The sequence below is a fragment of the Oncorhynchus masou genome, chromosome 24, assembly GCF_036934945.1.
Source record: "Oncorhynchus masou masou isolate Uvic2021 chromosome 24, UVic_Omas_1.1, whole genome shotgun sequence".
Classification (NCBI taxonomy): Eukaryota; Metazoa; Chordata; class Actinopteri; order Salmoniformes; family Salmonidae; genus Oncorhynchus; species Oncorhynchus masou.
The window spans coordinates 44,063,521-44,080,271 of NC_088235.1; the positions used below are offsets into that span (position 1 = coordinate 44,063,521).

A 16,751-nucleotide genomic window follows, 5' to 3' on the forward strand; every position below is an offset into this window, starting at 1 on the left:
CTCTCCTTTCCCCCTCTCCCTCTCTCCTTTTCCCCCTCTCCCTCTCTCCTTTTCCCCCTCCCCCTCTCTCCTTTCCCCCTCTCCCTCTCCTTTTCCCCCTCCCCCTCTCTCCTTTTCCCCCTCCCCCTCTCTCCTTTCCCCCTCCCCCTCTCCTTTCCCCCTCCCCCTCTCTCCTTTTCCCCCTCCCCCTCTCTCCTTTCCCCCTTCCCTCTCCCTTTCCCTCTCTCCTTCTCTCCTTTCCCCCTCTCCCTCTCTCCTTTCCCCCTCTCCCTCTCTCCTTTTCCCCCTCTCCCTCTCTCCTTTTCCCCCTCCCCCTCTCTCCTTTTCCCCCTCTCCCTCTCCTTTTCCCCCTCCCCCTCTCTCCTTTTCCCCCTCCCCCTCTCTCCTTTCCCCCCCCCCTCTCTCCTTTTCCCCCTCCCCCCCTCTCTCCTTTTCCCCCTCCCCTCTCTCCTTTCCCCCTTCCCTCTCCCTTTCCCTCTCTCCTTCTCTCCTTTTCCCCCTCTCCCTCTCTCCTTTCCCCCTCTCCCTCTCTCCTTTTCCCCCTCTCCCTCTCTCCTTTTCCCCCTCCCCCTCTCCTTTTCCCCCTCTCCCTCTCCTTTTCCCCCCCCCTCTCTCCTTTTCCCCCTCTCCCTCTCTCCTTTTCCCCCTCTCCCTCTCTCCTTTCCCCCCCCCTCTCTCCTTTTCCCCCTCTCCCTCTCTCCTTTTCCCCCTCTCCCTCTCTCCTTCCCCCCCCTCTCTCCTTTTCCCCCTCCCCCTCTCTCCTTTTCCCCCTCTCCCTCTCTCCTTTCCCCCTCCCTCTCCCTTTACCTCTCTCCTTCTCTGCAGGCCCCCAGGCCAGGTAACTACCCCCACTCCCCGGTGCCTGGTAACCCCACTCCTCCTATGACCCCCGGAAGCAGTATGCCCCCGTACCTCTCGCCCAACCAGGATGTCAAGCCCCCGTTCCCGCCTGACATGAAACCAAATATGGCAGCGCTTCCACCTCCCAGTGAGTACTTACACTGGAGCACCCAGACATGGATGCATGCATGCACACACACACACACACACACACACACACACACACACACACACACACACACACACACACACACACACACACACAGTGGCTAGTCTACAGCCAGGCCAGCAGAGCTAGACCAAGCCGTCAGTAATGCTTTCGATACCTTTGGCTGAAAATCCAGCAATACCTGCACAACCAGGTTTTAGCAGTACATTGATGGTTTTATTTCATTTTCATGAGATACAAAGCCAGAGACACGACTACTTCACTACATGACTGCTTCTCTACATAACTAACAGGGTTGGGGTCAATTCCATTTCAATTCCAGTCAATTCAGAAAGTACACTGGAATTCCAATTCTTTGCAATCCTTTTAAATTGGGAAAATTTGAAATTGGAATTTGGTTTACTTTCTGAATTGACTGGAAATGAAATAAAATTGAGTCCAACCCTGATCACTACTACATGCTGCCCTGATACAGTGCATTCGGAAAGTATTCAGACCCCTTCACTTTTTTCCACATTTTGTTACGTTACAGCCTTATTCTAACATGTATTAAATTGTTTTTTCCCTCATCAATCTACACACAATACCCAATAATGACAAAGCAAATACGTTTTTTTGAAATTTTTGCAAATGTATTATAAATGAAATACTTAAATATCACACGTGTTAGTTAGTTAATACCTCACAGTGGTATCCAGGTGCCCCAGCCACTGTCTCCTGTATTTCTGACTGTTAATAAACCAATATACAACTCTTACCCCACTGCCACAGATACAGTTAAAAGGAAAGCTGACGTCCTATCTTCCTGTCCTGTCTCTCCGCTCCCATCAGCCAATCCCAACGAGGAGCTGCGCTTGACCTTCCCGGTCCGGGACGGCGTGGTGTTGGAACCTTTTCGGTTGGAACACAACCTCGCCGTCAGTAACCACGTCTACCACCTACGACCGTCGGTACACCAGACCCTCATGTGGAGGTGAGACACAGACACACAGACGGACACACACACAGACACATACACCTACGACTGTTTCTACACCAGACCCTCATGTGGAGGTGAGACACAGACACACAGACGGACACACACACAGACACATACACCTACGACTGTTTCTACACCAGACCCTCATGTGGAGGTGAGACACAGACACACAGACGGACACACACACAGACACATACACCTACGACTGTTTCTACACCAGACCCTCATGTGGAGGTGAGATACAGACACACAGACGGACACACACACAGACACATACACCTACGACCGTCGGTACACCAGACCCTCATGTGGAGGTGAGACACAGACACACAGACGGACACACACACAGACACATACACCTACGACCGTCGGTACACCAGACCCTCATGTGGAGGTGAGATACAGACACACAGACGGACACACACACAGACATACACCTACGACTGTTTCTACACCAGACCCTCATGTGGAGGTGAGACACAGACACACAGACGGACACACACACAGACACATACACCTACGACTGTTTCTACACCAGACCCTCATGTGGAGGTGAGACACAGACACACAGACGGACACACACACAGACACATACACCTACGACTGTTTCTACACCAGACCCTCATGTGGAGGTGAGATACAGACACACAGACGGACACACACACAGACACATACACCTACGACCGTCGGTACACCAGACCCTCATGTGGAGGTGAGACACAGACACACAGACAGACACACACACAGACACATACACCTACGACTGTTTCTACACCAGACCCTCATGTGGAGGTGAGATACAGACACACAGACGGACACACACACAGACACATACACCTACGACTGTTTCTACACCAGACCCTCATGTGGAGGTGAGATACAGACACACAGACGGACACACACACAGACACATACACCTACGACTGTTTCTACACCAGACCCTCATGTGGAGGTGAGATACAGACACACAGACGGACACACACACAGACACATACACCTACGACTGTTTCTACACCAGACCCTCATGTGGAGGTGAGATACAGACACACACACAGACACATACACCTACGACTGTTTCTACACCAGACCCTCATGTGGAGGTGAGATACAGACACACAGACGGACACACACACAGACACATACACCTACGACTGTTTCTACACCAGACCCTCATGTGGAGGTGAGATACAGACACACAGACGGACACACACACAGACACATACACCTACGACCGTTGGTACACCAGACCCTCATGTGGAGGTGAAACACCAGACTTATTTCTGTACCGTCACAAAAAATGTTGCCATTGTTCGCATTCCCTGTACAATATTGGCCAATAGCAGTCCTGATACTTGAAAGAACTTTCAACTAAACATATTAACAAACCCTTGACCAACTGAATAAGGTGTGCTAGTGCTGGACTGGAACAAAACTGTGCTGTCCTGGCTGGGTGTCCCAGAGGATTAAGAAAAACTGTTTTGTATTTGACTGTATTGACTTCTGCCCTTTTCTCTTTGCCCCCTCTAGATCAGACCTGGAGCTGCAGTTCAAGTGTTACCACCATGAGGACCGACAGATGAACACCAACTGGCCTGCCTCCGTCCAGGTCAGCACACACACGTACGCATGCAGCATGCATACAGATACGCACACACACACACACACGCGCACACACACACACACACACACACACGCGCACGCACACACGCGCACACACACACACACACACACACACACACACACACACACACACACACACACTGTCCTCCTTCCTTCCAGGTCAGTGTCAACGCCACACCGCTGACCATCGAGCGGGGCGACAACAAGACGTCCCACAAACCCTTGCACCTGAAGCAAGTGTGTCAGCCCGGCAGAAACACCATCCAGATCACCGTCACCGCGTGCTGTTGTGTGAGTACACATTTCAATAGAATATGCAGAGCAAAGGATACAAGGGATATTTTAAATGTATATAGAGGACACACTGGATGTGTTCATCATCCAGTTTTTATGTTATTTATGTCTTTGTTATTTATGTTATTTATGTCTTTATGTTATGTATGTCTTTGTTATTTATGTCTTTATGTTATTTATGTCTTTGTTATTTATGTCTATGTTATTTATGTTATTTATGTCTATGTTATTTATGTCTACGTTATTTATGTCTATGTTATTTAAGTCTTTGTTATATATGTCTGTTATTTATGTCTTTGTTATTTATGTCTTTGTGTTATTTATGTTATTTATGTCTTTGTTATTTATGTCTTTATGTCATTTATGTCTTTATGTTATTTATGTCTTGATGTTATTTATGTCATTTATGTCTTGATGTTATTTATGTCTTGATGTTATTTATGTCTTTATGTCATTTATGTCTTGATGTTTTTTATGTCTTGATGTTATTTATGTCTTTATGTCATTTATGTCTTGATGTTATTTATGTCTTGATGTTACTTATGTCTTTATGTCATTTATGTCTTTATGTTATTTATGTCTTGATGTTATTTATGTCTTGATGTTATTTATGTCTTGATGTTATTTATGTCTTGATGTTAATTATGTCTTTATGTCATTTATGTCTTGATGTTTTTTATGTCTTGATGTTATTTATGTCTTTATGTCATTTATGTCTTTATGTTATTTATGTCTTGATGTTACTTATGTCTTTATGTTATTTATGTCTTGATGTTATTTATGTCTTGATGTGATTTATGTCTTGATGTTATTTATGTCTTGATGTTATTTATGTCTTTGTCATTTATGTCTTTATGTCTTTTATGTCTTGATGTTATTTATGTCTTTGTCATTTATGTCTTTATGTCTTTTATGTCTTGATGTTATTTATGTCTTTATGTCATTTATGTCTTTCTGTTATTTATGTCTTGATGTTAATTATGTCTTTATGTCATTTATGTCTTGATGTTTTTTATGTCTTGATGTTATTTATGTCTTTATGTCATTTATGTCTTTATGTTATTTATGTCTTGATGTTACTTATGTCTTTATGTTATTTATGTCTTGATGTTATTTATGTCTTGATGTGATTTATGTCTTGATGTTATTTATGTCTTGATGTTATTTATGTCTTTGTCATTTATGTCTTTATGTCTTTTATGTCTTGATGTTATTTATGTCTTTGTCATTTATGTCTTTATGTCTTTTATGTCTTGATGTTATTTATGTCTTTATGTCATTTATGTCTTTCTGTTATTTATGTCTTGATGTTATTTATGTTATTTCCCTCCTCTATGTGCAGTCGCACCTGTTTGTGCTGCAGCTGGTCCACAGGCCTTCAGTCCGCTCCGTCCTGCAAGGGCTCCTGAAGAAGAGACTCCTGCCAGCAGAACACTGCATCACCAAGAGTATGTTACTGTTACTGCACAACTATACTGCAATAGTCAATACCTTGTCTTACTATAACTCTGACTCCTGCCAGCAGAACACTGCATCACCAAGAGTATGTTACTGTTACTGCACAACTATACTGCAATAGTCAATACCTTGTCTTACTATAACTCTGACTCCTGCCTGCAGAACACTGCATCACCAAGAGTATGTTACTGTTACTGCACAACTATACTGCAATAGTCAATACCTTGTCTTACTATAACTCTGACTCCTGCCAGCAGAACACTGCATCACCAAGAGTATGTTACTGTTACTGCACAACTATACTGCAATAGTCAATACCTTGTCTTACTATAACTCTGACTCCTGCCTGCAGAACACTGCATCACCAAGAGTATGTTACTGTTACTGCACAACTATACTGCAATAGTCGATACCTTGTCTTACTATAACTCTGACTCCTGCCTGCAGAACACTGCATCACCAAGAGTATGTTACTGTTACTGCACAACTATACTGCAATAGTCGATACCTTGTCTTACTATAACTCTGACTCCTGCCTGCAGAACACTGCATCACCAAGAGTATATTACTGTTACTGCACAACTATACTGCAATAGTCGATACCTTGTCTTACTATAACTCTGACTCCTGCCTGCAGAACACTGCATCACCAAGAGTATGTTACTGTTACTGCACAACTATACTGCAATAGTCAATACCTTGTCTTACTATAACTCTGACTCCTGCCAGCAGAACACTGCATCACCAAGAGTATGTTACTGTTACTGCACAACTATACTGCAATAGTCGATACCTTGTCTTACTATAACTCTGACTCCTGCCTGCAGAACACTGCATCACCAAGAGTATGTTACTGTTACTGCACAACTATACTGCAATAGTCGATACCTTGTCTTACTATAACTCTGACTCCTGCCAGCAGAACACTGCATCACCAAGAGCATGTTACCACTATTATGTTGTACTATACTACTACTATACTAATATAGCCTTTACCCCATTTTACTACCTTTACATTAATATGCCTAACTCTAATCTAACTGTAATCTAACTCTAATCTAACTGTAATCTAACTGTAATCTAACTCTAATCTAACTTTAATCTAACTCTAATCTAACTTTAATCTCCGTCTCTCCCTCCAGTTAAGAGGAACTTCAGCAGCGTTGTGGCCTCGTCGGGTAACACCAGTCTAAATGGGGAGGACGGAATTGAGCAGACCGCCATCAAAGTCTCCCTCAAATGTCCAATCACCTTCAGGCGCATCCAGCTGCCCGCCAGGGGGCATGACTGCAAACACGTACAGGTAGGACAGGAGAAAGGGGTATGTTTTCACACGGTAGATGGCTGTATAGGGCCACGAGTTTTCCCTGACTATGTGCCTAGACCAGGAAAAACTCTAGGCCCTTATAGCAAAGTTGTTCGGTGAACTACGCTAATGTGATGAGTATCCTTGCCTGAGACCTGAAGACTCATAAGTGTTTTGTCGAACCACAGTGTTTTGATCTGGAGTCGTATCTGCAGCTGAACTGTGAGAGGGGGATGTGGAGGTGTCCTGTATGCAAGTATGTGATGACCATTTCCAAACTATGTTTTGTCAATAAAGTTATGTCTCCTTTTTGAATGAGTTAAAATGATGTGTGTTTCTCTCTCTTTTTCTCTCTTCACAGTAAAACTGCCTTGTTAGAGGGTCTAGAGGTGGACCAGTACATGTGGGGAATCCTCAACGCCATCCAGAAGTACGTTTATTTTTCCTTATTACTAACAATAGTTCATAAGTATTATTAACCTTCCGTGCTTCATGTTCTTATCCAGTTTCCCCACTATTATTTCTATAGTGTCTATGTAATAAGGGACCATAACAATTCCCTTCTTCATCCTGTAGTGACTAAATGTTATTTTCCACTATTCCCAATATTATTATTACCACAGTGTCTTCGTAATACTGGACTTTTCCACTTCCTCCACCCTTTGTAATATGGGACTGTATAAAAAGGTCCCCTTTCTCTTCCCGTAGTTCGGAGTTTGAGGAGGTGAACATTGACCCGTCGTGTAGCTGGCGGCCAGTGCCCATCAAATCTGACCTCCATATTAAAGAAGACCCTGATGGACCACTGGCCAAACGCTTCAAGACCATGAGCCCCTCCCAGATGACCATGCCCAATGTCATGGAGATGATCGCCCAGCTGGGCCCTGGCCCCTCCCATTACCCATCAGGCCCTGCTCAGCACGGGGGCATCGGCGCCGGGGGCAACCCAGGGGAGTACGGTGGCCCGAGAGGCCCAGGTAAGACCAATTTCAGAATTCAGATATTACACATTTTCAACATGTTAAATGTTGTGTATTTAGCAGACACTCTTATCCAGAGTCATAACAAGGTATGTGAGACAACCTTAAGAGTGCCCTCCCCTTATTTATGTTTTTCTGTGCTGCTAGGTAACACTTACCACGGTCACGGGAACTTTGACTTCGCCCACGGTAACCCCTCGGGCGGTGGAGGTGGACCGAGAGGAGGAGGATCCCCCATGAGTGACTTTATCCACACCCCTCAGCTGTCCCACCCCCCAGACTTCCCCGGGGGTCTTCTATCCCAGGACAAGCCCCTCAGCCACGGCATCAACGGCCCTGTAAGTCCCCTACACCTCCACTACCAACCACCAGGATCACTCATACCAGAGTTGCTGAAGATCCTCATAGAAAAGTAGTACACCCACACCCAAACATTTCCCAGGTGGAGGGTACAACAAATGTCATATGAAAGGAATGGGAATACTTGTTGTATATCATCTCATGTCAGGCCTGTCAAAGACCTTGTAGTTCATAAAAAGCACTGATCTCAATCAGGATAGCTTTGGCATTGTGCTCAGCTTGTCTTTGCAGCCTTGCTCATGTCATCCTCTACATGTCAGCTCAGAGCTTTCTTTAAACACATTCTACTTCCTCTCCTTCCCTCTCTCTCTCCCTGCGTCTCTCTCTCTTTCTCTCCCTCCGTCTCTCTCTCTCTCCCGCCATCCCTCTCTCCCTCCTTAGATGTCTCATCCTTCCAGCACTGATCAGTCCCATAATTCCATGCAACAGCAGAGCTTGCACGCGCCTCCTCACCCCAACAGCCAGTTGATACATCACGGTGGCAGCCAATCAGGGCAGTCGTTACATCACAGCGGCCAATCGTTGCTGCCCCCTCGCCTGCAGGCCCCGCCTCCCCAGCTGCAGCAAGGCCAGAACAGCCACCAGCACAGCGATCTGAACTTTAACCCCTCCTCGGGCATTGAAGGTCAAATCAGTGGTGACATGCCCGAGCCCTCCCTAGATGTAAGTGTGACATCATTGTGACATCGTGCTTAGGATGCATGCGCAAACAGGTGCAAACGTCATCTAGCTAACATTAGCATTGTCTGCTAAAGCTTCTCTCATTGCCTAGCTTTGGTTTGATGTAACATGTCAGCTGCTATGCTAATACCTTTAGTTGTTTAAAAAGACTCTTGGATAGAAATGAGAAGTCTATTGACAATATGCATCTTAATTATTGTCTCTCTTCCCTTATCACTCTCACCCCATCTCTCGCTCTCTTCCTCTCTCCCTCATCTTCCCTTTCTCTGGCTCTTCCTCCTTCCCTCCCTCATCTACCTCTCTCTCTCCATCTCTCACTCTCTCCCCCATCTTCCCTTTCTCTGGCTCTTCCTCCTTCCCTCCCTCATCTACCTCTCTCACTCCATCTCTCGCTCTCTCCCCCATCTTCCCTTTCTCTGGCTCTTCCTCCTTCCCTTCCTTATCTACCTCTCTCACTCCATCTCTCACTCTCTTCCTCTCTCCCTCATCTTCCCTTTCTCTGGCTCTTCCTCCTTCCCTCCCTCATCTACCTCTCTCACTCCATCTCTCGCTCTCTCCCCCATCTTCCCTTTCTCTGGCTCCTCCTCCTTCCCTTCCTTATCTACCTCTCTCTCTCTGTCTCTCTCTCTACAGCTGCTTCCAGAGCTGGCCAACCCAGACGAGCTCCTGTCCTATCTGGACCCCCCGGACCTCCCCTCCAACAGCAACGATGACCTGCTCTCCCTCTTCGAGAACAATTAACCTTTCGCTTCCCTCACCCCTCGAGCCAAACCCAAATCTTCTCTACAGACACACACACACCACAGGCTGTGTGTCCAACCAGCTGGACTCTCCATAGAGTCCATAGACACACCGTCATCCTCATATGGACTGGTAGTGGGGACTCTTCCGAGTGGACTTACCCAATGTGTAGTGCACTTCAGACCCAGGGTTCAAAGTTCAAACCCCCAGTCAGGTCACACCTCCTACACACCCGGGTTCACACCCCGTCGGACACACACACACACACACAATGTTTTGTCAATTGTGGCATAGACGTGTAGGTGGCATGAGGTCATCTGTCAGACCATGAGATGATGATGAGGATGACCGTCTGGATGTCAGGGAGTGGACGCTGTGTGTGAAAGAGACAGGAAACAGGAAATGCACTCAAGTCCTCACTTCCTCACACACACTCTTCCTCATGTAAAGAATTGCGGAGCTGCGGAGCTCCTCTGGCCGACGACAACACGTCGACAGCCAATGTCGGCTGTTTAGTCCTTAAGTGATATTATATTGAAAGAAAACTGTGCAGCTATTAATCACGTTCTATGCGTATGACCTCACAGGCCGAACTCTCTGTGTGGGCTTTTAGGAAAAAGTGTTGTAGTATTGTTTTATCATTCTTATTTCCCCCATTATACAAAAACAAAGAAAAACATACAATAATAGGAAAGAAAAGTCATCTTTTTGTCCTGGCCAGTGTTTCTATCAATCCTATTTTGATGTGTGTTCTTCCAAGCCCTGATCCCCTGAGACCACGACCTTTAACACCTGACCTTTGACCTAAATAAAGTGTGTTCTTATAACCTCTGACCCTTAGCTCACAGTGTGTTTCCATCGTGACATCAGTCAGTCAGCACTGGGTCCGTTCCATCCATTCTACTGAAGCACAACAGACAGCCCCACACCACATCACAGGCAGAGCACTGAGAGGAGAGACCAAGGCCTGTTGGGGAGGATTCTAACCTTCTAGCTAGCCCAACCCAGTCTATCGAAGAATCAGCACTGTTAACTATTCTGTCTGTCCATCAACCCGTCCAATGTTGTTAAAGTTTCTCTTCCCTGATATTGCAGTACAATGCCATGTCGGGCTGTGGGCTATACAAAAATGAATTTTACCAATACATTCGTTTTGGGTTAGAATGATATAGAATTGTGTGGGAGAGGGAGAGAGAGAGAGTGTGTATATGTGTATATGTGTGTGTGCGTGTGTGTGTGCGTGTGCGTGCGTGTGCAAGAGAAAGAGTGAGGATGAGATTGAAGGAAAAAGAGAAGAGTCCCTGTTTAGTCTATAATAGACAGAAACATCTAGTGTTGCAAAAGATATTGGGCCCTTGTAATAGAGCCAGAATGAAAGTTAGCCTGTTTCTCCCTCTTTAAGGTGAGTCTTCCTCTGTTCTACAGGCCTGTGATTGCTCCTGTAACTATACTGTACGGTTTGGCTCTACCATGTGTTAAGAAGTGCATGTGTGCCAATGGCCTCTGTTCTAAATTAGAGGGAAAGAATATTGTCTTTTTTATTTTATAGTCATTGCATTTTTTTATCATGATTTTATTTGACATTTTCTTGCAAAGGAATGATTTTGGTTAATGGTAATGTATTATCCAACTTCTTTATTTTCATGTTTGTTCCACTTTGACTGTTCATTGGAAAATTGCCATAAGTGATACATCACCAAAGTTATCCCACAGTTTGTAGGAGTTGGCCTGGACATGACTATAATGTAAGAATGATGCCCTTCTATGCTTTAAGCATACTCCTAGGGAACCCATCAAACATTATTCTGAATAAATGTGTGGTTGCACTGCATTTTCTGTGTCTTGTTACTGTTAAAACTGTATTTTGTCATCTTAAAAAAAAGGAAAAGCACACATGATCCCACAATGGTTTATAAAGACAATAATTTGAATTGTTGTCATCCTGACAATGTTTGCTTTAAATATATTTGCTAATGTATTGAGGGAAAAGTGACTTTACCCCCAGTCTTTTTTTTGTTTTAAGTCAAAAGTCTAATACCCTCTGGAATTGAATGTGAGTTCTTTGACATTTTTGTGCTACCCTCTTTTGTACAACACAAGATCATCATGTGTATTATTCTATCCTCGTAGCGTTTTTGATATTCTTCTCCTATTTTAAGTTATTACTTTGTTTATCTATTAAGTGACTTTGTGAGAATAATCATAATTTGGTTTACATCAGATTATGTAGCCTACTAAATGAAATTGAAGATTTCTAGATCAATCCGTAGATATTGTTTGGATTTAGGAATGATCCCCAATGCTGGTTGAATCACCTGAACACAACTGATCCTTTAGTCTGTCTATTTGTTGAAGACAATGCACTGCCACAGCGAGGTATTTTTGACTCCCCTGCTCTGTAGATCTGTGTAGACATGATGCTGAAGTCTGGTCTATCAATGTTACTCTCTATACGCCACATCGAGGTTTGAGTCTTGTCCGAGGTTCAGGCTCCACATACAACTGTAGCTGGACAGTCAATGGACACAAGTGGAGTGTGTTAGAGGATGCAATGTATTTTCATGGAAAGAAAATGGGAGATGTTGGGCTCCCCCCCCGGCCCTCTCTACTCGGCCACTTAAATGCAAGAGAAGAGAAAGAAACGGGTCTGGAGGGTCTAAGGAATGCATGTACATTATGTAAATGACAAATAGAGACACATGAACTTACAGAAATGTAGACATTTTCCCCACGCAGGGGACAATGATACGCATTGTGTATTTAGAATTTGTAAAGTTTGCATCCTCCTGTCAGAAGAGACTGTTGAATTGTGGGGAAAGGAGTCCGTGTTTGAGATAGTCTGTACAGTCCTCTCTCCCCGACCACATTTGTTCATTTATGTAAGATACTTTATTATCTACTTCTCAAACACGGCTGTTGGAAGAAAAAAAAAATACACACTTGTTTCTCTTTGTGTAAAATTCAACTTCTGTGTATTTCTCTATTACCTGTGTACTTTATAAAGGTGCTACAACAACAAAATAATAAAGAAAATTTTGAGGTACCAATCGGGATTTGTGGGAACCATGAGTGGTTCCTAAAAATTGTTGATACAAATTTTACAGTTTGTACAATTTTGTCAAATTTACAGTTTTTACACGATTAGGCAAAAAATATTACTTCCGAGGTACAATCAGAAGTGATTGACACACCAGGTGGCAGTTGTCTTTTTTGTTTTGTACATTCTGTGTACAGTCATTTCATATACTAAACTGGTCAGAAAAAAAGAATTGTGATTTTTAGTCTTGCAAAACTGTATGTAGTTAGATGACGTGACATCCTAATATTTATCTAATAAATATGTATTCAAATGAAACTCATGCATCATGGTCTTGGTTTTCCAATAGCCTACATCTTCTATCCTCTATGTAGCTTTAATGACAGTAAATGTATCGTCATCCACCAGACGCAATCACAGTGGAGAATGCTAGATCTATGATGACCAACTGGCAGTCAAGTCAGTTTAAGAGCTTTCATAACAATATGAGTATTACATGCATGCCCAGTTTGAAACTACCTTAAAAAGGAAGAGTCCTGTCTATCACATATAAAGTTATTTCTAAAATACAGAGTTCAATATTGGAGTAAAGGCTTTGATGGGGAGAGGAATAAGACATTCTAACAATAAAAATACAAATACTATTGAATATTGTAGACAGATGTATTCATCGTTTTCATGGACTAGCTATCTATGTGCACAACATCATCATTTGGTGTCGCTCTTGGGGGTCTTTGCAATGTCATGTGTAATCATACACCCCCATTCTCAGAACGTCATGTTGACAACTATGCAAAGATGTTGCAAATTAAAAATCATATAAAATATTGCTCTTTGGCGATTGCTGCGACGATGTTGTTTTCGTCTGGACCCGTCAAGAACCCAGTAGTGTATTTTGTCATCACAAGTGACAACGAATCTCTGGGACGAATCATCATAGAGGTGGCTAAGGATAGCTACATAATGTTAAAGTATACTGAACAAAAATATTAACGCAACATGTAAAGTGTTGGTCCCATGTTTCATGAGCTGAAATAAAAGATTCCCAAAATGATCTATATGCACAAAAAGCTTATTTCTTTCAAGTTTTCTTCACAAATTTGTTTACATCCTTGTTAGTGAGCATTTCTCCTTCGCTAAGATAATCCCCACATGTCCATACAAATAAATGATGCCAGTATATGATTAAATAACACACAACAGCATGGCATATTTAGATAGAAAGTAAATAGGCTAGGCCTATTCCACTATCTTGCAACTCGGGTGGTTATTCTAGACAAGGTTCTTCTGCGTCTTTATCAAGGCCCAAGCCTATACTATGTCATCTACTGGTATAACGTCGTCATTGAATGCCGTTCTAAAACAAGCTTTAGACTTTTATTTTGGAAATGAATCTAGAAGCTGCAAGGCAACTGTAACATCTGGGATAGAGTTGCTTGATTGACCAGCTAACTTCAGCTAACTCCGTTCAGTTCATGTCCTTTGCAGATGCCACATTACTGACAAAAGTTTGTACGCATAACAAATATATGTCACCGAGTAAAGGGAGGTATAAAGTAAGAATTGAACGTGTAAATGTTCATTCATAGTAGTAACATACGTTTACAGATCTATTTTAACGTTTACGTTTCATGTTTCATGAATGACTTCTTACGATCCTAGCGAATACGGATGTTCAACCTTTTGCTAGGTATCTGGCTCCATACAGGTACGCTAGCTCACCAGCTAACTCCTCAGTCTGACCCTAGTTAATCGGCCTTAATATGTAAAACACTTACACTGAACAAAAACTATAAAATGTAAACGCAACATATAAAGTGTTGGTCCTATGTTTCATGAGCTGAAATAAACAATCACAGAAATGTTCCATACACACAAATGATTATTTCTTTCAAATGCTGTGCACAAATATGTTTGCATCCCTGTTAGTGAGTATTTCTCCTTTGACAAGATAATCCATCCACCTGACAGGCGTGGCATATCAAGACGCTGATGAAACAGCATGATCATTACACAGGTGCACCTTGTGCTAGATACAATAAAATGCCACTAAAATGCTCAGTTTTATCACACAACACAATGACACAGATGTCTCAAATTTTGAGGGAGTGTGCAATTGGCATGCTGACTGCAGGAATGTCCACCAGAGCAGTTGCCAGAGAATTTAATGTTCATTTCTCTACCATAAGCTGCCTTCAACATTGTTTTGGAGAATTTTGCAGTACCTCCAACCGGCCTCACAACATCTGACCACGTATATGGCGTTGTGTGGGCGAGTGGCTTGCTGATGTCAACATTGTGACCAGAGTGCCCCATGGTGGCAGTGGGGTTATGGTATGGGCAGGCATAAGCTACGGACAACAAAATGCAACAATTGCATTTTATTGATGGCAATTTGAATGTGCAGAGATACCGTAACGAGATCCAGAGGCCCATTATCGTGCCATTCATCAGCCGCCATCATCTCATGTTTCAGCATGATAATGCACGGCCCCATGTCACAAGGATCTGTACACAGCTCCTGGAAGCGGAAAATGTCCCAGTTCTTCCATGGCCTGCATACTCACCAGAGTAAACGGATCGCCGTTTACTGCAGCATGTTCCAGTTCCAGACAATATCCAGCAACTTCGGACAGACATTGAAGAGTGAGACGTCATTCCACAGGCCACAATTAACAGCCTGATCAACTCTATGCGAAGGAGGTGTGTCGCACTGCATGAGGCAAATGGTGGTCACACCAAATACTGACTGGTTTTCTGATCCTAGCCCCTTCTTTCATCTGTGACTAACAGATGCATATCTGTATTCCCAGTCATGAAATCCATAGATTAGGGCCTAATATATTTATTTTAAGTGACTTATCTCCTTATATGTACTGTAATTCAGTAAAAAATTACTGCACGTTGCGTTTATATTTTTGTTCAGTGTAATTGAAGTTGTTGAAGTAGTGGCTCCACTCCACTAGATGGCGGTATTGACAACACAGACAGGTTATTTCAATAGTTACAAATGACCTACTTTCCAAGCAAGTCAACATCCCATTTATCATAATAACATTTATTTAGACTAAACCTTTACCCCATGTTGATAGATGGACACTACAGCTCAGGGTATGTTCTCTTGGATAATGACAGTCTGGCTCCAGTTAGTGTGGGGGGAATAGACCTTTACCCAATCCAGATGTGTTCTATCTGCTTTTCTATGTCCTTCAGCAGCCAGTTACCCCACAGTGTTCCTATCTATTTAGTCTTTATGTGAGCACTTGATCCATGGAAACAAAGTTTGGAGAAATAGGTTTTCTCTGCATGTACCCACATAAAAAAAGACTACAGTTCAGTATAGAATACTACCGTCCTTACTATAGAATTCTGTAGCTAACTGTAGGTATACTCTAGAATAATAGTATCCCTCAATCGTGTAGTGCTTACTATATAATTTTGTTGTATACTGTAGAACAAGGGCTCCCAAACGTTTTCACTCATGCCCCCCTCCCAGCATTGGGGAACAACCCACAGTGTTCACACCCCTCTTCTTGGCAGAGAGAAAATGTTGCAGGTTTAAAGCTTATTTCCTGCAATTCTATACATTTTTTCATTGTGTGCAGAGACAATTTGGCCGTTTGAAAGCACATTGTCTGCAATTCTACAAGTTTTGCCATGTCTTATGTGTTTTCACGTGATATTTGAATGATTAAAAAACATTAGCCGACATGGGCTAGTTGATCTGGAGATTTCGGACAAGTTATAAATAGCTCTCTATGGTCTGCAATGACTGACATGAGGAAAACTGTTGATGCACTACCTACCCACTTTCAAAATTGCACCCTCTGCATTCTACTTTTATGAACTACTGCTGTAGAATACTATATAAATACTACAGTAGTATCCGCAAGAAAACACTGCAGTAAATACTACAGTAATGCCTGCAGAAACATTGCAGTCTGCAAAAATACTACACTTTTTGAATTATAGTAAATACTTCAGTTTTAATTTGCATATACCCACCAAATCCAAATTTGTGCTACCCATAAGTGAGAAACCTGCATGCCAAGTGTAGACCACATATTGCGTTCCCTACAGAAACTCTGCTCAGAACCCAGTCCTACCTACCTACAGGTTATGAAAAATGTGCTATTTTAGTTTCTCCAGTATCTTTCCTCAAGGAGAAAGCCTGCACGTCCATGTCAAAGATAATAGAACAAATCCCCTACATGTCAACATAGAGATGGATAGAGAACTTGACATGGATGTAACCCGTTTCACCATGGCCATTGAGGGCATCCACC

At 43.1% G+C, this 16,751-nt stretch overlaps 1 protein-coding gene across 9 annotated transcripts in view; it reads left to right on the top strand.

Annotated features, from left to right (window-relative positions):
* The window catches only part of LOC135512231 (zinc finger MIZ domain-containing protein 1-like), a 213,158-nt gene extending 200,375 nt beyond the window's left edge, over positions 1-12,783 (top strand). For 7 of the 9 annotated variants that reach the window (XM_064934030.1, XM_064934026.1, XM_064934029.1 and 4 more), the window contains 12 exons: positions 826-988; positions 1,781-1,982; positions 3,516-3,594; positions 3,768-3,899; positions 5,245-5,350; positions 6,503-6,663; positions 6,855-6,922; positions 7,028-7,096; positions 7,375-7,643; positions 7,794-7,984; positions 8,388-8,669; positions 9,321-12,783. In XM_064934030.1, the coding sequence (XP_064790102.1) occupies positions 826-988; positions 1,781-1,982; positions 3,516-3,594; positions 3,768-3,899; positions 5,245-5,350; positions 6,503-6,663; positions 6,855-6,922; positions 7,028-7,096; positions 7,375-7,643; positions 7,794-7,984; positions 8,388-8,669; positions 9,321-9,428 (1,830 nt within the window). In that variant the 3' untranslated portion in view covers positions 9,429-12,783. The remainder of the gene's footprint in view (positions 1-825; positions 989-1,780; positions 1,983-3,515; positions 3,595-3,767; positions 3,900-5,244; positions 5,351-6,502; positions 6,664-6,854; positions 6,923-7,027; positions 7,097-7,374; positions 7,644-7,793; positions 7,985-8,387; positions 8,670-9,320) is intronic. The other 2 variants (XM_064934031.1, XM_064934032.1) reach the window with 2 other exon arrangements.
* The last annotated feature ends 3,968 nt before the right edge of the window (positions 12,784-16,751 follow it).